General features: G+C 66.3%; 1 protein-coding gene across 5 annotated transcripts in view; it reads right to left on the bottom strand.

Moving 5' to 3' along the window:
- Positions 1-18,673, bottom strand: part of INTS1 (integrator complex subunit 1) — a 28,756-nt gene that overhangs the window by 7,544 nt on the left and 2,539 nt on the right. For 2 of the 5 annotated variants that reach the window (XR_009535864.1, XM_060125261.1), the window contains exons 3-34: positions 17,591-17,787; positions 17,365-17,502; positions 16,958-17,117; positions 16,708-16,812; positions 16,423-16,616; positions 16,195-16,340; positions 15,960-16,101; positions 15,528-15,704; positions 14,857-14,965; positions 14,155-14,275; positions 13,654-13,731; positions 12,893-13,050; positions 12,161-12,257; positions 9,815-9,906; positions 9,575-9,635; positions 8,320-8,517; positions 7,916-8,045; positions 7,475-7,654; positions 7,235-7,384; positions 6,669-6,848; positions 6,487-6,591; positions 5,324-5,491; positions 5,136-5,247; positions 3,990-4,241; positions 3,228-3,374; positions 2,830-2,928; positions 2,461-2,585; positions 1,839-2,093; positions 1,208-1,367; positions 827-967; positions 487-661; positions 271-397 (exon numbers count right to left, since the gene is read on the bottom strand). Coding sequence is in view for 4 of the 5 variants with exons in the window: in XM_060125261.1 (XP_059981244.1) it covers positions 271-397; positions 487-661; positions 827-967; positions 1,208-1,367; positions 1,839-2,093; positions 2,461-2,585; positions 2,830-2,928; positions 3,228-3,374; positions 3,990-4,241; positions 5,136-5,247; positions 5,324-5,491; positions 6,487-6,591; positions 6,669-6,848; positions 7,235-7,384; positions 7,475-7,654; positions 7,916-8,045; positions 8,320-8,517; positions 9,575-9,635; positions 9,815-9,906; positions 12,161-12,257; positions 12,893-13,050; positions 13,654-13,731; positions 14,155-14,275; positions 14,857-14,965; positions 15,528-15,704; positions 15,960-16,101; positions 16,195-16,340; positions 16,423-16,616; positions 16,708-16,812; positions 16,958-17,117; positions 17,365-17,502; positions 17,591-17,787 (4,679 nt within the window). In the remaining variant the exon portion in view is untranslated. Of the gene's footprint in view, positions 1-270; positions 398-486; positions 662-826; positions 968-1,207; positions 1,368-1,838; positions 2,094-2,460; positions 2,586-2,829; positions 2,929-3,227; positions 3,375-3,989; positions 4,242-5,135; positions 5,248-5,323; positions 5,492-6,486; positions 6,592-6,668; positions 6,849-7,234; positions 7,385-7,474; positions 7,655-7,915; positions 8,046-8,319; positions 8,518-9,574; positions 9,636-9,814; positions 9,907-12,160; positions 12,258-12,892; positions 13,051-13,653; positions 13,732-14,154; positions 14,276-14,856; positions 14,966-15,527; positions 15,705-15,959; positions 16,102-16,194; positions 16,341-16,422; positions 16,617-16,706; positions 16,813-16,957; positions 17,118-17,364; positions 17,503-17,590; positions 17,788-18,673 lie in introns of all 5 variants that reach the window. The other 3 variants (XM_060125262.1, XM_060125264.1, XM_060125263.1) reach the window with 3 other exon arrangements.

Raw genomic sequence — 18,673 nt, 5'->3', positions numbered from 1 at the left:
ACCCCCCGTCAGGGGGTGCTGAGCTCCACTCCCCCTACCGCCTCGTGCCCTGTGAGGACCTGAGCCCACAAAGGACCCATCCACCCACCCCCCGCCCGCCTCCGTGGCCAGATCTGGCCAGCTGTGGTGACCCACTCAGAGGAAACATGGGACCCGTCTGGCCACTGAGACTCCGGCATCGGATCTGCTGGAACTGACAGAGAGCCAGCCCCACCCTGGGGCTGCCGGGCGGACTGTGGGCCCAGGGCGCCGTGCGCGAACGAGGCCCACCTTGCTGCTCTGGGAGAACAGCAGCCGCTGCTGCAGGTCAGGGCAGCTGCTGATCACCTCGGGGTCCAGCATCTCCAGCCAGTCGACAAGGAGCCCCGAGCAGGGTCCCAGCCACACAGCCTCCAGGCTGCAGGGAAGGTGGGGTGGGCTCAGACGCGGCCGGCCGGGGCCGCCCCCCGCTCCCCCTCCCAGCCGGCCCCCGCCCCGCCGGCTCACCTGCAGCCGTCAGAGTCCTGCTTCCCCAGGGCCGGGGGCTCCCCCTTCTCCTGCAGCAGCAGTGAGCTCACCACGGACACGGGCCCCGAGGCCGGGAAGGCGGAGGCAGCGGAGAAGATCGCGGCCAGCAGCTCCTCCAGGTGAGGCGACCTCACGGCAACCAGACCCCGGAGGACTGAGGGTGGGGCAGAGAGGGCCCCTGTGTCACTCCAGCTCGGGGGGCCACCGGACGTGAGGACAGAGAGCCCCGCCCCTGGGCCCTGTTCTGGGGGCGCCCAGGAGAGGGACCTGCGTGCGGGGCAGCGAGGCGGGGTCTTTGTGGCGCCCGGGGCCCGAGTACCTTTGCTGATAAGCTCGGGCTCCACGTCACACCCCTCCCCAGACTTGAGGGTGGCCGCGATGGCGCGGATGGTGGAGCTGACCACTTCCGGGTCCCCGCGGAACGTCAGGGCCTCTGCCAGGTGCAGGAACCCGCTCCGCACTGCAGGGGAGCGCTGTGTGACCCACGGGACTCCTGCCAGGGGTGCCGGGCAGGCGACTCCCCTCGGTTCCCACACGTACGCTCCCCCCTGGGGGGCCTTCCCAGTGCCCCGACCCCCAAACCGCTGGGCCCCACTCACCCTGACGCCACCCGGGGCCCATCTGGGAACAAGGCCCCGGTCCCCCCGACGCGATGGCAGAGAGCCCAGGACCCCCGCCGGCACCATTGACCCTGCCTCACCATCGCTGATCCGGCGCCGTGCTGAGTACTGGGCGGCAAACAGCTTGAGCTGGGCCTGCAGAGGCCCGGCCTCCACGGCGGGGCTGTCCAGCCACTGCAGGGTCTGCACGAGCACTTTGAGGAAGCGCGACGAGAAGCCGGTGTCCTGGGGCACACAGCGCTGGGGACAGCGCAGCACGGCTCAGACAGGGCCAGGGCCGGGCGGAACCATCCCGCCTGCCACAGCGGGGGCCCCTCCAGCGCCCATACCCACAGCCCATGAGGGGTCTGCTGTCGCCTGTCCTCACAGGGCTCAGAGAGAAACGACCAAGGAGGTAGCACACACGTGGGCACGCACAGGGGCAAGTAAGGCGAACGTGGCAAAACTACCGAAACCAGGTGGGGGACGTGCTGAAAGCCCAGCACGCTCCTGCCCTGCTCCCGGGAAGCTTCTGTCACAGGAGCGGGGGACGCACCCCCAGCTCCGCAGCAAAAGCTGCGTCTCTTCACTTAGGGGCAAGAGCCGGGGCCCGAGCAGGCCTGGCCACAGGAGCCCCGAGCCTGGGGGGTGGGAGGGGGGCCTTGGCCACGCGAGGCAGAGCCCGGGCGCGGGGACTCGGGGAGCGAGGCGCAGGGCTGTGCCGGGGCCTACCTGGTACTGGCAGAGCTGGCGCATCAGAGGGCAGGCGAGGAAGTGGTTCTGGTGCATGACCATGACCAGGGCGCCGCCGTGCGGGGAGTTCAGCAGGGTGGCGAGGGCCTGCAGGAGGCGCACCGCGACGCCTGGCACCTCGGGGCTCCCCTGGCGGACTCGCGCCAGCTCCCGGCCCAGGGCCTGCTGCAGCGCCAGGGCTACAGGGCGCGCACTGGAGCTCTGCCACCGCGGGCTGGGGCTCAGCGGGAAGATCTGGAGAAAGGCATCCATCAGGACCACGCGGCTGGCAGGTGGGGCCTTCCCCAGAGCCCACACCCCGACCCCACAGAGGCTGCCGGCAGTTGGCACTGGCGTGCCCGGTCCCCAGCAGACTCTCCAGAGGGGCGTGGGGTGGGGGCCAAGGACTGGGACGAGGCCCGTGGCAACAGGCCCAGGAAAGAGCGCGTGGACCTGTGCACACACGTGCGCATACGGGCGTGTAAGCGTGAAGATGGAAACCGTGCACCGCTGCTCTGCAGCGCCTGTCACTGTGAGGAGGGGGCGAGAACACACGTGCCCAGGGAACCCCTGGCCATGGATTCCAGGTGGGAGGAGGGACCAGGGAGGAGGGGGGCCATACCTGCAGGAGCATGCTGGCCAGGTCTTCCTCGGGGCCCAGAACCCGCACCTGTGTCACGGCCCGGGGCCTGCCCTGGCCCGGTGGCTGCTCTGGGCTGCTTTTGGGTTTCGGCGCCTCCGTGCTGTCTGCAGGGAAGGAGGAGCAGAGCGGCTGAGAGGCCATCACGGCCAGCTGTGGCGGGGACCATGCCGACCATGGCCAGGCTCGCCCGGGGGCCCACCGCCCAGAGAGGAGCGGGCTCCCAGGCCCTGCAGAGGGCTCTCTCCCCGGGACCCCCAGCCTCGCCCGTGGGCCCATAAACAGAAGCCCGGACGCCGGGCAGAAGCAAACGCTTCCCGAGTGGCCGTGTGAGCCGGGATGGGTGGGTACCTCGCCGGGCGGGCAGGGAGGCTGTGAGCAGGGAGTGGAAAGTCTGGCCTCCGGACGCCCCTCGCTCGTGCTGGACCTCGACCAGGTGAGCCATGTAATCTGCAGGGAGGCAGCCACGGGTAAACACGGGCCCCCAGGGAGGAGGGAAGCCCTCCGCATGGTGCCCGCAGAGCTCCAAGCCTCCCCAGGACCCGGGAAGCTGGGCGACAGGGCCTTTCTGCAGAGAATCAGGCAGCGCCCGCAGCTCCCTCCACCCTCCAACCCGAGGGGTGGACGCAGCTCCACCTTCCTGCTCGCAGCCCCTGCCCTAGGGCTGTTCCACTCCACCCCCAGCCTGGCTCTCCAACCGCAGCCGCACGGCGGGCCCGGGGTGCTCGGGCGAGGACCCCGGCTCTCACTCTTGTCCATGATGTTCTGCTCCAGGCTCTGGGGGTCGTGGGCCACCGCCTGGTCCAGATACTGGAGAAGTTTGCTCATGCTGGACACCGGGATGCCGAAGGACTGCACGAACAGCAGCAGCTGCTGGGGCTCCAGGTCCTGCAGGGCTGGGGGCGGCTCTCGCTCAGCCACTGCCACCCGGTGACCCCGGCCCGCGGGGCCTGGCGGGGCACAGGGCCCAGAGGGCAGCCCCAAGTGTGGCTGCTGGGTCCTCAGGACCCCACCCTGCGTCCTGAGGCTGCGGGCCAGCCCTGCGCTCCCTCCAGCTCAGAGTCAAGGCTCCCCTGAGTGTGTCCTGCTGCGCTTCCCCAGCCAAGCCACCCCCCAAACTGCCCGGTCTGCCACCTCTGCTGGATACCACGCTGACCACGGGCGGGTGCCCGAGGCCACTCTGCACCCCAGAACCAGCTCGGAGGCCCCAGCCCCTCCTCCTCCCCTCCGAATCCCTGGACCACTTGGTCTTTTTCGTTCCTCCTCCAGCACTTCTCACTGGAGGCTCTCAGCCTCCCCGCCTGACCACAAGGGCCTGCGGGCACCTGTCAGGGCACTGACAGCTCCACAAACGTCTGCTGAATAACAGACGCCCCGGAACCCCCCCGAGGCCCCCGAGCTGTCCTCTCTCACAGGCCACAACTAGAACACACCCAGGCCCACAGCAGGGGGCAAGGCCTGGTTCCCCCCCCCCCCCCCCCCGCCCCGCTCGAGCCGCGCCCAGGCCGTACCAGCGTCCACCAGGCGAGGGAAGAACACACACCAGGCCCACAGCAGGGGCAAGGCCTGGTCCTCCCCCTCGAGCCGCGCCCGGGTCGTACCAGCGTCCACGAGGCGCGGGACCTCCGAGCGGATCATGCGCAGCTTCAGCCAGTCGGGCAGCAGCAGCGCCTCTTCCGACGTGTCCACCAAGAAGGCCGTGGGCAGGGGCTTCTTCTCTGGGAACCAGATGTCCAGCAGCGCCTGGAACTCGCCGTCACCAGCTTCGGGAGAGACAACAGGGCAAGCACCAGGGCCGGCTCAGCGAGGCCTTCCCAGACCTCGCCACCCTAGGAGCTCCAGCCGCACTGAAGGCTGAAGGCCAAGACCAGCGCGTCCTCGGTTTACAGGTGCGAACAGGGGCTTCAGAGGATGGAGAAGAATCTACCCAGAGCTGAGCGCGGCCCAGCTGCAGAGGCTCTGCACAGCTGACTTGTGTAATCCTCACAATCGCGGCGCCGCCCCGCCCCAGTTGAGGAAACGGAAGTGCAGAGCTGGCCAGGCTGCCCAGGGGACGGTGTGGGGCTGGGGCCAGCAGGCTCTCTGGGCTCTGTGGGCTTGGCCAAACCGGCTCCTTCCAGGGCTAAGGCTGCACAAAGCCCCGGGCAGCCAGTAGGCCAGGCCGGCACAAGGCCAGCCTCCCCTGGACACAAATAAGTGGCAGAGCAGCCCACAGCGTCAGCCACGGAGGAGGGAAGGAGAGGCTGCCAGGCAGAGAGGTTCCAGGAGACCAGAGGATCAGCCGGCTCTGGACACAGCCCACGGCCAGCGAGCCGAGGGCCACGCCCCAGGCCTGTGGAGAGGACCTGGGGCTCACTGCTCTGGGCACCAGCGTCCCCTCGGCTGGAGAGCCCCATGCGGACACCTCCGCCTCCAGAAACCACAGTGCAAAGAGCAGCAGGCGCAGAGGTGCCCAGCAACACCCGCGTGCATCTCACGACAGGACAGCGTGTGAGCGGAGGCGGTGAGGAGTCTGGAAACCCCCGGCCTGTGGATCGGAAGCGGCGGCGGTGCACGGGGTCCCGCCACGTGGGGCTCTCGCGTGTGCCCCCAGGACGGGCAGGGAAGGGGGTCCACCTCCACGGGAGACCCAGCCCCACCGCCCGCGGGCTGCTCACCGCGGGGCGGCCCCAGCGTCAGGAGGATGACCATGGCATGGACCACCAGGATGTGCATGGTGGCCGTCTCCCCACTAGTCCAGCGCAGGAAGACCTGGTCTTGCGACTCCGACTGGAGGGAGAGGAGCGGGGTGAGCGGGCTGAGGCGAGGGCCGCGGGGCCGGGCCCAGGGCACCCGCCTGCCTTACCCAGCTGTAGACCTCCTCGCCCTCCTTGCTCTTGCGCATGCGCTGCACGTAGCGGGAGAAGATGGAGAGCAGGGCGGCCAGCACGGCGTCCGACTCGGCGCTGCAGGAGCGCTTGGAGAACAGGTGGGACATGATGGTGGAGCGCTCCACGATGAGCCGGGCCACGTCCTGGGGGAGCACGGCGTCAGAGGGCGTGGGGCCCCCCTCCAGTCGTGCCTGGCCAACAGCCCCGTCCCCTCGGAAGGCCGCCCTGATGCCACGTCCGCTCTGCACAACCACCCCCTGCCACCGGGCAGCAGGCCGATGACGGACGGAAGGGCCCCACATGCAGAGAGAGCCCCGCAGCCGCGCAGGGCTGTCAACTGCCGAGCGGGCGCGAGGGGCAGCAAGAAGTGACAGGCTCCCTGGAGAGGGCCGGCCCCGCTCGCTCGGAGAGGAGAGCGAGGCATGGGGCACGGCGCCATCTGCCCTCGAGCGACAGTAACACACGCTTCTCAAGACCCGAAGGGAAAGGCCGTCTGCAAACAGCCGGACACCACGTTTACTTGAAACCTGCAGCAGTGACGCGGGGCACGCACTCTCTGAGCCCTGTGAGGACAGTCTGGCCCCTGGACCAGACTCAGAAGGGCGAGGCCTCCAGCCCCAGACTTTAATTATTACTGTCCAGCCCCTCGACGAGGAACCCAGGCTTGGACAGAATCCCCCTGCCCACCGACCTCTGTCTTCAGCCCGTTCCCTCACCCCGTCCACTCACTCATTCTACAAAGACCCAGGGCCTCCAGAACCTCCATCACTGTCAGCTGACACGCTAACAGGGCAGCAAGGTCAGAAGAAAGACGGCCCGAAAAGAGGAAGACGAAGTAGAAAACGGGCCTCCCCAGCAGGGAGCGGGATGCGGGCCCCAGCCGCAGACTCCTGGGCTGGCCTCCTGCCCCTTGGCCTCCTGGGTTGGCCAAGCCACGCCTCCCCCAGCCCAGAGCCACAGAGGCGACCAGGCCTGGATGATCACAAGGGCACTGGGGGCTCCTGCCCTCGACCCCTGCTCCGGACAGAGGGTCACCGGCAAGGCAGCTGGGCGCTCAGAGCCCAGAGCCGAGGTGTGGCCCTGCTGGCCCTGCAGCCCGACTGGGCTGGTCGGTGTCCCCCAGCCCCGCCCCCCTCACCAGGGCCAGGTCGCTGTGCTGGCTCTGCTCCTCCACGGGCGTGTGCTGGGACAGGTAGACCAGGTAGGCACTGATGGTCTGCGGGTCCGTCTCCATGTGGATGGCCTGGGGAGTGGGGGGGAGGGAGGGCGTGTGAGCGCATGCCCGGCAGTGCAGCCCGCCGCCCGCCTGCGGCCCCTCACCTGCTGCAGCGCCAGGGCGGTGGTGGTCCTGACGCTGTCGAACAGAGGCAGCCTGGGCAGGTCTCGCAGCAGCCACTGGTAGCCCTGCAGCGCGTCCGTGTCGCCCGAGTCCTCCTCCGTGGGGGGCTCCTTCTCCTCCCCGTCACGCAGGCTGCCCTCCGAGAGCACCAGGGACAGGCCCTGCAAGCAGACACGCGCTGGTCTCGGGGCCCCCACTCCCTCAGAGCCACGCGCGAGGGCCGCTTCCCGGCAGAGGCGTGGTGCGCCCTGAGCGCCCTCGCCTGGGGCGGAAGGGGCGCGGGCCGGCTCCCCTGGAAAACCGCCGCCAGTGCCTCGGGAAACACGGCAGGCGGCCACTGAGCTGCTCTCGGGGCGCTTCCCAGTACCACCCAGGGAGGGGGCCCAGACGGGGGAGAAAGGTCTGAGCCCTGCGCAGCTCATGACTGCAGCCTTCCTGTGCCCAGGAGTCAGCTAGAATACAAGTCTGCGTGAGCAAAAACTCCCATCTTAACAAAACGGGGAGAGCAGGGGTGCGCGGGGAGGAGCGGGCCAGACGGCCGCCTCACCTTCGTGGCCAGCACCCGGGAAGCCACCTGGGAGGAGCCGAGGCGCCGCAGGAAGTAGTCCAGCACCTCACACGTGGTCTGCTCGTCGGCCCTGGGGCCCAGCAGCAGGTCCTGCAGGCGGCCCAGCAGCTGCCGCTGCTTCTGCTGCCTCTGCAGGGACAGGGGGCCCTCAGGGTGGGTCTCCAGGGCCGGGGGCGGGGGGGGGCTGGGGCGGGGCTGGGGGCGGGGCAGGGCGCCCACCTGCCGCTTCTTGGCCTTCTGCTCTCTGCTCTCGCCCTCCTCCTCCTCCTCCCCGGAGGCGGGCTCGTCGGCAGCGTCGTGCAGCAGGAACTCGCACAGGCACTGCACGGGCAGCACGTCCAGGGAGCCCTCGCTGGACTGCACCAGGTCGGCCAGCCAGGGCATGGACTGGGAGGAAGCCTGGGCGGGGCGGCAGCCACATGGCTTAGCTCCTTCCAGCTAAGCCTGCCGTGGCCCCCCGACCCACCTGCCCGCCCCCAGCGGGGATTCCCGAGGTGGCCCTGTGTGTGCCCAGGAGCCCGTCGCCATGTAGCCCTGTCTCCGGGTGTGACCTCTTGTGGCCACGGTCTCATCTAACGCCGCAGCGCACTGACGCCCCTAGAAGGTTCCCCGCCCGCCCGCCTGCACCAGCCTCCTCTGCCGGACCACAGCGGGACTCACCTGCCTCTGGATGATGTTGAGGAGGAAGTCCGGGTTCCGGCTCCGACACAGCAGGTGCCCGAGGCGGAGGGACTGGTTGAGGCCTTTCACCTGATCCAGGACGTGAGGGGGAGGCCTCCGGGGCGGCCCTCTGAAAGTTCCACATGACCCAAGCGTGTCGAAGCCGCAAGCGCACTGCTCCCCAGTCGACAGTGCCGGGTGAGGGCGGGGCCGCCTGCCTCCCACCTGTGGGCAGCTGCCCGTCTTCCCTGAGGCCCGCGGTCCCTCCCCTCCCAGCCCAGCCACGGGGGGCTCTCGGCTTCACCATCGCCAGCCGCGCGGAGAACCAGGACAGCGGCCAGGACACGGCACCCCCGCCCGCCCCTGCCAGCCCAGGCCCGGCCCGAGCTCCGCGCAGCGCATACTGGGGCTCAAGGCTGGTGAGCTGGGACAGGAGCAGGCTGCTGCTCTCAGTGATGGTCTGCTTGGTGGATGCAGCGGCCAGGTGCCCCTCGAACGCCAGGATCTCCTGCTTCTCCCGCTGCGAGACCTGCAGCTCTCGGGTGACCATCTCAGTCCGGGTCTCCTCGTCCGTCAGGGTGCACGGTGGGTACGAGTAATTGCTGGGGACCAAGCAGGAGGAACCTGTCGCCAGGCCACCAGAGGCTGGCTGCCACCAGGCGGCGCTCAGGATGGGGGGTCAGAACTTAGGACGGCGTCCCTCGCCCAGGCCCAGCTCGAGCCGTCAGGCTGTGGAAGGGACCCGGGGGCAGGTGTCGGCAACATGGTCACAGTCAGACCCCCATGAGGGAGCTGGGCAGCCCTCAGAGCCCACAGCCGGCCACCCTCTCTTCCCACACAGCCGAGTGCTGGCGCCTCCAAAATCAGCCAACGTGTGTCAGGATCCTGGACCCGAGCGGCGTCTGTCCAGGATGGCCACACAGGACCCCTGGACCCTTTCCAACAGGCCAGGTGGCCCGGGGCGCACAGGGCACCCCAGGCCGACTCACGGCTTCAAAGACACAGGCGGCTTTCTGGGGGCACGAACAGCTGGACTCCTGTCCGTGTTCAAAATCTAACCTAGCTTCCTGAGCCAGCCACAGGACGGCCCTGCCACCCAGACCCCACGGGTGCACCCAGACCCCACGGTTCCGACACCCCACGGCCTCGGGCTCCGCTCCACCTCAGCCAGTGTCCCGCAGCGACCCTCACTGCCCCCGAGTGCGCCGGCAGGCTGCACCCATCCCCGCTGCAGGAGCACAGCACACACACGCCACCCGCCCAGGCGCCCACACCGCTTCCTCAGCTCGTGGCTCGCAGAGAGCATGGTCACAGCGGCCCTGGCATCTGCTGCCCGCCGCGTCCAGAGGCAGTCCCCTGCTGCTGACCCCGTCTCCATCCCGCCGCACCCTCTGGCTCTGGACCCCTCCGCTCTACGCCTCCCATGTCACAGCATCATCAGCCTGACCGTCCCCACGCCCATGGCAACACGCGTGCCGCCCAGGAGGGCCCAGGGCCCCACAGCACATGGCATCGCTTGATCCCACTGCCCCCAGTCCAGCGAGGGGGCAGCCCCGCAGAGTAGGGAGACCGCAGAGCAGTGGGAGGCCCAGCGCACCCCGCTCCCAGTGCAGCACCGGTGGGCCCGCCCTCCCGATCCCAGAGCGGCGAGCCACTTACTTGGTCATCACCATCTCCATGAGCATCTTCAGTGTGGGGTACTCCTCCCAGGCGGCCAGGCCTAGGGAGCAAGGCGACAGCAGGTGGTAGCTGGGACTCCCGGCCGAAGACCCACCCCCTCCCACGCCCATCCTCCAGTGCCCAGCCAGGCTCTGCTCCAGGTCCTGACATGCAGGACGCCCAGGAGAGGGAAAGGTCAACACCGGCCCAGGGGACCACGGCTGGCCAGAGGGGGCTCACCAATGTTTTCTGGGTTGAACGCGGCGACGACCAGCAGTAGGGGCCACGCCTTCCAGTAGAGGGTGGAGATGGCGAGGTTCGGAGGCTGGTACCTGGGACATAAGGTGTCAATGGCTTAGCCTCGGGCCATGAGGTACTGGACGGGAACGGGTCCAGGCCATGGCGGCAGCCGCTTCACAGACCCGAACACCAGCACTGGAGCCTCAGTAACTCCTCTCTGGGACTTGCACCCCCAGGATGTGCACGGCTGTATCCAGTACACCGCTCAGGCCCACACCCCAGCTCTGGGCTCCGGGACATGTGCCCTACTTCCCTCAGCCTTGGCCTCCCACCCTACAGCACGGGAACAGGGGGAAGGTAACAAACACTCGACAGTGTTAACTACTGTTGTTATTCTCTGCATCAGAAAACCAGAAAACACCCCGGTATCGGTCGACGTGTAACCATAACTTTCAAAAGTCACACATCGTGCTGTCGTAATAACAGTCCTTTCAGATGATGCAACAGAAAGCAGCTAAAAAGCTGTTAGGAAAAATGAAATAAATCTGATATGATGACTTGGCAACACTCCCCAAACTCGTCTACAGCTTGGACGCAGTCCCCCCACAATCCCGGGTGGCTTTTTTGTGGAAATTGACCAGATGACCCTAAAATTCACATGGAAATGCGAAGACCCAGAAAAGCCAAAATAATGTTGAAAAAGAATAAAACTGGAGGACTCACACCTCCCAACTTCAAAACCCAGCACAGAGTTACAGTAATGAAGACAGAAGTGTGGGCGTGAGGACAGGCATCTAGGTCAATGGAACAGAACTGAGGATCCAGAAATAAACCCGTATGTCAACTGATTACCCACAAAGGACAATGGTTCATCCGCATGAAACAATGAAGTCAGAGCCGCACCTCACACCATACGCAGAAATAAATTCAAACTGGATAACGGACCTAAACATTAAGGCTAAAACTATAAAACCCTTAGGAGAAAACACAGGAGTAGATCTTTGACGCCTTAGATGAGGCAATGGTTTCTTACGCGTGACGCGCAGACCCAAGAAACCAAAGAAAAATAAACTGCACCTTATCAAGATTAAAGAGCTTTTGTGTCTCAAACTGCACCAAGAAGGGAAATATCTACAAATCACAGGTGTGTTAAGGGTCTCACTCCAGAACCCATAAAGAGCCCTCACCATCCAACAACAAATACTCAAACAACCCAGCTTAAAACTGGGCCAAGGACTCAGACAGACGTCTCTCCAAAGAAGGCGTTCAAACAGCCACAAGCACGTGAACAGCTGCTCGACGTCACTAGCGATCACAGAAATGGAATCAAAGCCAAAATGAGGGACTTCCCTGGCAGTCCAGTGGTTAGGGCTCTGCACTTCCACTGCAGGGGGCACAGGTCTGATCCCTGGTCAGGGAACCAAGACCCCACATGCTGCGGCCAAAAAAAAAAAGCCAAAGTGAGATGCCACTTCACACCCACTAAAACGACTAAAATAAAAAGATGGACCCTCGGTCTCAGCAAAGATGTGGAGAAACAGGAACCCTCGGACCCTCTGCTGGGAAAGTGAAACGGTGCAGCCGCCGTGGGAAAGTCTGGTGGTTCCACAAAAGGTTAAACACGTGACCCAGCAATTCTACGCCTGGGTATCCTCGCGAGAATTGAAAACATACATCCTCACAGAAACGTATCCGTAGAGTTGCCAGCAGCATGGTTAACAACAGTGGAAACAACCTAAGTGGGCGTCAACCAGCAGACAGATCAACAAAACGCAGTGCCTGCGCTTGGCCACAGGGAGGGACAGAGCACAGGCGCAAACTAAAAGTCGGAGGGACCCCGCACACGTGGCGCTCAGTGGAAGGAGCCAGCCACACAGGACCACGCGCTTTATGACTCTGTTTACATAAAGTGTCTGAAAACGTCCAATCCACAGGGACAGAGTTGATTCGTGGGGTCTAAGGCCTGTGGGTTTGGGGGCGGGGGGACGGGGAGCCACAGTTGGCGGGAACAGGTTCCTTAAGGGGACGTGGTTCTAAAGTTAGGCTGGCAATGGCTGCACAACCCCACGAACGTACTGAAAGCACCAAGTCACAAGCTTCAGATGAGTGAAGCATATGAGAAACGAGAACCGTGTCTCAGTCAAGCGGCTTCAGGAAACAGAGCACGAGCTCATGCTGTCTAGAAAACACCGTGAATGTGTTCACACACAGGGAACAAGCATCTAAGTGACAAAGACCAAAAAGTGAGCAGGTCAGAGACCCAGGCGACGGCAGTCAACCAGGCCTCGGGTCGTTCGCCGCGGCCCAGCCTCATGGGTGTCTGTGGACGGGCCCCTGGAGCCTTACCCAGGCGGGAGCTGGATGTTCTCCGGGTGATGATAGGTGCACAGGTTCAGAACAGCGTCGATCAGCTGGATCCTCTCCACCTTCAGCACTTCCACGTCTGAAACCCAGAAAGCACACACGGCTCACTCGGTGGATGTCCAGGCCCAGACTCAGGCTGTGGACATCAGAGAGCGAGGAGACGGGGCAGGGGGGGCCGGGGACGACACGGGCACAGGGCAGGATGCAATGACACGCAGCCAGCGTGAGCTGGCCTGGGGAGCCGGAGCACGTCTCCACCACGTGGCACCCGAGCTGGAGGGGAGCAGGCAGGACTGGGGACAGCACAGCGCAGCTGGGCTCGGGGCAGGGCCGAGACGTGACCACGCCCGTTTCTGGAGCAGAAGCGCTAGGGCAGAGCCCCCGGGGAGGCAGCGAGCCCCGCCACACTGAAGGGTCAGCTCCAGGCCCATCGGCAACGGGACACACGTACGCTCTAGAACAGGGACTGCTCTGCACAAGGCCACCACAGTGGCCCGTTAAAGACGCGAGAGACACACACTCCTGACGAAGTTCAACCACACGGGAATGGGCACAAGTCCAGAGTGAGCTCCAGAATTAGCCTAAGGACTAGGTTACCGTCCAAGACACACGCGCAGCCTGATGCCCGATGCCCATGAGGTCAGCAGCGGGGGTGGAGCCCAGTGGCAGGAGGCCATCACCCACAGGGGGCGGAACAAAGCCCGAGGCCCTCACCGTCGGCCTGCACGGCTGCAGCCCGCTTCACCAGGTGGTCGGCCAGCTCCATGGCATCGGCGGGGCCCAGTGGAAGCTCCCGTGACAGCCCGATGACCAGGATGCGCATCAGCGTGTCCTCCAGGATGGGAACCTCTGAGCAGAGGCGGAGGAAGAAGCTGCGGGCACAGCAGGGAGAGGCTGGGCTGGCGGGAGCCCACCCCAAACCCAACGGGGCCGCCCACCCCCACGGCGGGCGAGGAGGGAGCAGCCGCCCACCCTCCCCGTGGCCACTTGTGCCCGATGCCCCTGTGGACCACACCCCGCCATCCCGAGGAGGAATGTGAGGGGAGCCCAGCCTCGTCCCGCAGCCCCCGAGCTGTGACACGAGACGGGCATGGAGCACAGGCGGGTGTGAGATGAGCACGCTGACCGGGCCCACAGTGGGGACAGATGGGAGCGGCCTGTCAGCACAGGGCAGGGTGTCCCCAGGCTCAGGGGACAGAGCACGACACTGGCTGAGGGAGGAAACATGCGTGTGCAGCTGCTTGGAAGCGAGGAGGGACAGGGAGCTGGGGAGTCCCGGGGCACAGGCACCGGCTGAGTCCCCGGGAGGGTTGCAGGTGACGTAGCAGAGACACCACACCCTTGGGAAAAGCGGCACAGGGTGTGCGAAGCGGGACAGGGACGGTGACCCTGACCAAGACCAGACAGTCTCTGGGCTGCTTCAGTGAGCCTGGCCTGGGCAGCCCTCGTGGCGCAGGGCCGGAAGGCATGCTCACTTGCGGTCACTCTCGGGTGGCCAGTTGTCCCATTTGTAGTAGGTCTCGGGCTGCTCTGTGAAGAGCACCTTGTGAAGGCTGCAGGGTGGAGAGAGCCATCAGGGTTGGAGTAGACAGGGCCCCCCACCAACCCTGTCAGCCCCCACGGGCTGCAAAGCTGCACGTGCAGAGGGGCCGCCCGATTCTGGAGCTCGGCAACCCCATGGCCTCTGCAGGGCCTCCAGCCACCCCCCGATAAGGCCTGGGGGGCTGGCAGGTGACAGAGCCCCCAGCAGGGGGCTCCCAACCCTGGTCAGACGGGACCCCACCTCCCCTTGTAAGAGAAGGCTCTGCCCGAGGCCCTGACACCACACAAGGGTCGGCTGCTGCCCACCGGCCCCTCTGGTTCCTAAGAGGCTAGTGCCAGCCGGTGACCTGCCACCTATGTGTGAGCCCTGTCGCTCGTCACCGGTCAGACCAGGGAGTGGCTGCTCATCCCGCGCAGAAGAGCAGCGGCCGCACCAGTGCACGTAGTCCTTGGGGGCCAGCTTGCTGATGGAGGGGACGACGGTGTGCAGCCACCAGACGGCGTCCCGCTGGATTGCGGCGATCTGGTTCTGGAAGGAGCGCAGCACCTCCAGGTCTGCGGACACAAGACAGTTACAGAGCCCGCACGGCAGCCAGAGGGTCTAGTTCAAGGCCAGGCGCAGCACAAGCATCCTGCACTGTCTGCAGGTTAGGAAGGCGGACCTGAGATGGAGTGGGGAACTCGGCTAGGATAAGGTTCAGTGAACACCTGACCGTCCTCACAGGCCCAGGGCAACTCGGGGAACTGAAACCCTCGGTTCCAAGTGTCCTTCCAGCCAATCGCTTAAGTGGCCTGTGCAGCCAGGCCTCCCCAGGATCAGCCGCGACCCAAAGCCGGCTGGCCCAAACACCACCGCCCTGCTTCCCCACCTACCCCAGCCCAAGGGCCACAAGCCCGAAACGCCTTCACAGCGGCACCAGGACCCACGTGAACCAACCATCCAAGCAGACAACGGGCCTGGACCAGGAGCTGGTGTTCTCAGCCCACATGGGAGGAACAGGAACCAGCAGGTTCCACAAGCTCCCTCGGTCTCCAGGAGCTGTGCCGTGGGGGCGCCCCTTCCCGCCCCCTGCCTGGGCCTCGGGGACAGCCTGCAGCCACGGAAGCACCCACCACTGCCAGGCCCGGAGCCTTACTCTTTTTCTCTCCTTTGTCCCAGGCGATGCCGGCCTCCTTCACCTGGGCCGTGATGCCCAGCATCATGGACACGGCCAGCACGTCTGTGATGTGCACCACGAAGCGCTCCTGCAAGCACAGCCCGGCTCAGCGGGGTCTGCGTCCCTTGCCCAGGCCCTGGGCACACGAGCCGCCGGGACAGGAGGACGCTGGGCGGAAGGAGGCCTTGGGACCAAGGACCGGCCAGCGGCAAGGCCAGGTCGGGCCACAGGGAGGAGGCTCAGACAACAGAGCTGGACGAAGCCTGCCCTCCCGAGAAGAGGCCCTCCACCCCCGGCCCCAAGTCCTGCTCTCCAGCGGCACCTCCCGCTGCCCCCAAACACCCCAAAATCTACGGCCCTCTGCACCATCTGCGTCGCCCTGGCTGCTCACGCCGTGCCCTGGCCTCCCCAGCCCCGCCGGCTACAGCTCTGCCCACCTCCACACCCAGCCCCGAGGTCACCGGCTCCCCTGGGGGCACCCGGCCAGTCCCTCCTTGGACCTCGCAGGATGCAGCCTCCGCTGCCTCCGGGCTGGGCCACCATGCACACGGGGCACCAATCCCAGCCAGGTGCACTCCAGACGGCACAGGGGAAACCGCTGGGCGGGACCCGAGCGCTAGGCAGCCCGCGCGGGCCTGGGGGCTGCCCACCTTGAACTCCATGTCCAGGTACTGGGGCTCCTTGCGCTCCTGCATGAGCCCCAGGCAGAAGGCCTGGAAGTTGATCTCGTGCTTCGTCTGCTTGATGATCTCGCGCAGCAGGGCCCGCGAGGCCCGCAGGTAGTCGTCCTTGTTGGTCAGCAGGTCCTGGAACACCATGGCCAGGAACTGGGGGACAGAGAGCGCCAGCAGCTGCCGGGGCCGCCCGCCAGCTTCCGTCCTCACCAGGCTGCAGGAGGTCTTCCCAGAGCCCCCGGACGAGGCCCCCGCCAGCTCCCGCTGCACGCCCAGGCCCGGCCCCTGGGCCCCCCACCCCCGAGCCTCTCACACACGGCTTGGCGCCACGCCGGCCGCCGCCGTGCCCTCGTCTCCAGCCTGGGCGCGGGGCGGGGGGCGCGGGCGTGAGGCGCGCCGGGCTCCCACCTTGGGCGCCAGTGCGGAGCTGTGCTGCAGCACGGCGTACAGCGTCTGCATGTTGTTGGGGTTCCGTGCGTTGGAGAGCTCGTTGAAGATCACGAACTTGATGGTGGTGCCCAGGTTGTCCTTGTGCGCGTTCAGCAGCTCCCTGGACGCGGGCCGAGCACCGGAGTGGCTGGGCTGCCCCCGCCTGCCCCCCCGCCCCGCTTCCCCCCGCCCCGCTTCCCCCCGCCGGGCGCACCTGACGCAGAGCATGTAGTGGTTGAGCAGGACCTTGGGCTTCAGGCGGATCTTGATCAGGTGGGAGATGACGTCCATGTCCTCGGGGCCGTGCGTGCCGCAGTTCATGCACACGGACATGAGCAGGTCCTGGGCCGGCCGGGTCAGCTGCGGGGCGGCCGGGCCGGGGGCAGCGCGTCAGCCCCGTGGCCGGCCCGCCGGCGGGGCCCCGCGCGCACGGCGCCCTCACCTTGGGGTTCTGCAGCCACAGCTCCAGCTTCTGCACCGCCATCAGCCGCACCTCCTTGTAGCCGCACGTGGAGGCGAGCAGCCGCAGCAGGTTCCGCGAGACGTTGTCAATGGGCTGCCGCCGCGTGAGCTGGTCGCGCAGCACGTCGAGGACGTACTCCTCCACGCTCTCCGCCAGCTCCTCGTACCTAGGCCAGAGGGGGGAAGGCAGGCGGGCGGGAAGGCGGGCGCGCGGGCTCTCCGGGGGGCGGGGCCTGGCAGGGCGGGGCCGCGCAGCGCACCTACCTGGGCATGGGCTGGCCCTCCTGATCGGGGCTGAGCTTCTCCTCCGCGATCAGCAGCTCCGTCTGGCTGTCCTCCTCCTCGGTGAGGGAGGGGTGGGGGCTGCTCCCTGCACACGAGCGCCTCGTGGATACGTGCGCCCAGCCAGCCCTCGGGCACCCACGCCCCCGGTGGTGCCTGGCGCCGTGGAGGGAGGCGAACCGCCCCGGCCCCTCCTGCGGGGAACCCCGGCCCGGCCGCCCAGCCTCTCTCACCGGCACTGAGTTCCCCTCCGCTGCGCCCCGCCTCCCCCTGCAGGAGCACGCTCTTGGGGGGCATCTTGGTGTTAAAGGCCGTCTGGATGTTGTCCACAAAGGTCTTGCAGTGCGGGCTGTCCACCCAGATCCGCTCCCCCAGGGAGTCTTCGATGTACACCTGTGAGGACAAGGCCTGCACCTCCTGCCTGCCCTCTGCCACGTCCCAGCGGCGCCGCGGGAACGAGCGAGCCGGGTGCTTCCCCAGGGCCCCAGCGGACAGGAGCTGGGCCGCCAGACACAGCCCTCCAGGCAGAACGTGTTCAATTGCCCCTCTCTCGCCCCGGGGCTCCAGTGGTGCAGCCCACCTCCCACGGCCCTCTGCCCCCTTCACCGCAGCAGCGACCTCCTGGGAGAGGCCCACTCACCTTGACAAAGATCTCGGGCCAGTTCTCATCCTCCTCGTACGCGGCCATGAGGAGGCTGCAGGCCAGCACAGACACCAGGCTGTTCCCCTTGGCCTTGAAGTTGATGGAGGCGTCCCGCCGCAGGAGGCTGCACAGAGCCTGCAAGAGACGGCGTGGTGGCCGGGGAGGCCCGTCTTGCCTCCACCTGCCCCTTCCCAGGACGGAGGAGGGGACGCCCGGCCCTCACCTCGATGACCCCCTCCGTGGCGAAGATGTTGGGCTTGATCTTGGCCAGGTACATGAGGCTCAGGTACAGGGTGCTGTCCGGCTTGGCCCGCGTGACCTTCAGCTGCTTCACGGCCCCGCACAGCACTCCCTCCAGCCTGTCGTCGTTGCCCTCCAGCTCGGCCGCCTCGATCTCGTCCAGCAGCACCGCAGGCGGGACTGGCGGGGGAGACGGGGCCCTGTCAGGCAGGCAGCTCCGAGCAGAGGCTCGCGGGGGCCCCAGGCCACGGGCTGACTGGGCCAACCACCAAAGACCGGCCGGCGAGGGTCTCAGGGCTGAACCGGTCTCCCAGGAGGCCGACGCCGGGCAGATGCTGTCCCGACCCGCGGGAACGACCAAGACCACGAAGGGTCGGCCTTAGCCAGGTGCCACCACGGCCCTCTCGCCACACCCACACGGCTACCCCCGGGTGATCTGTTCTTGCAACACCTACTTTCCTACAAGTTGGACATGTTTTCTAAGCTTTTAAGTTAGCCAGCACAATGCACCCGCAGCCTTCCTTCTCTTCTGTCGTGGCCGCTTCTTTGCCATCCCTCCCTGGGTCTGTCCCGCAGAGGCTTTTCTGCTCTGTCTTTACAAGGAACCCACTGGGGGCTTCGAGCCTCTTCCTACACAGCTGCCCTCTGCTCTGCTCTCCACTCCTTTCCTCTTCACTTCCTTGCGCGCGTCCTGTCCCCCACCTTCCTTCTCCGACGGGAACCGCAGCTCCGGCACAGCCCCTGCCCGCACTTGAGTCCCCGCTCCTCTGAGGGTCCCTCTCGGCCGGGCTTCGGCTCCAACCCATGTTTGCTCTGCGCTGCGTTTGGGACTGTTCCGTTCTACCTATTCTCTCACTTCCCAAAGGGTTTTTTAGGATTGTGTTTTTAGATACCCAAACAATGGAAGGAGGTGTTGTTATTGATTTCTAACTTAACTGCACCGAAGACAGAGAATTCAACAGGAGCCCCTGAGTGCCTTCTATGTGCCGGGGAAAATGACAAATAGGCAGGAAACGTGGACCAGAGCTACGGAACGTCCTGGCCGTGGAGATGTCCCAAGCACCAC

Source organism: Lagenorhynchus albirostris, chromosome 15 (genome assembly GCF_949774975.1).
Source record: "Lagenorhynchus albirostris chromosome 15, mLagAlb1.1, whole genome shotgun sequence".
Taxonomy (NCBI): domain Eukaryota; kingdom Metazoa; phylum Chordata; class Mammalia; order Artiodactyla; family Delphinidae; genus Lagenorhynchus; species Lagenorhynchus albirostris.
This window is presented reverse-complemented; position numbering and strand designations above follow the sequence as displayed.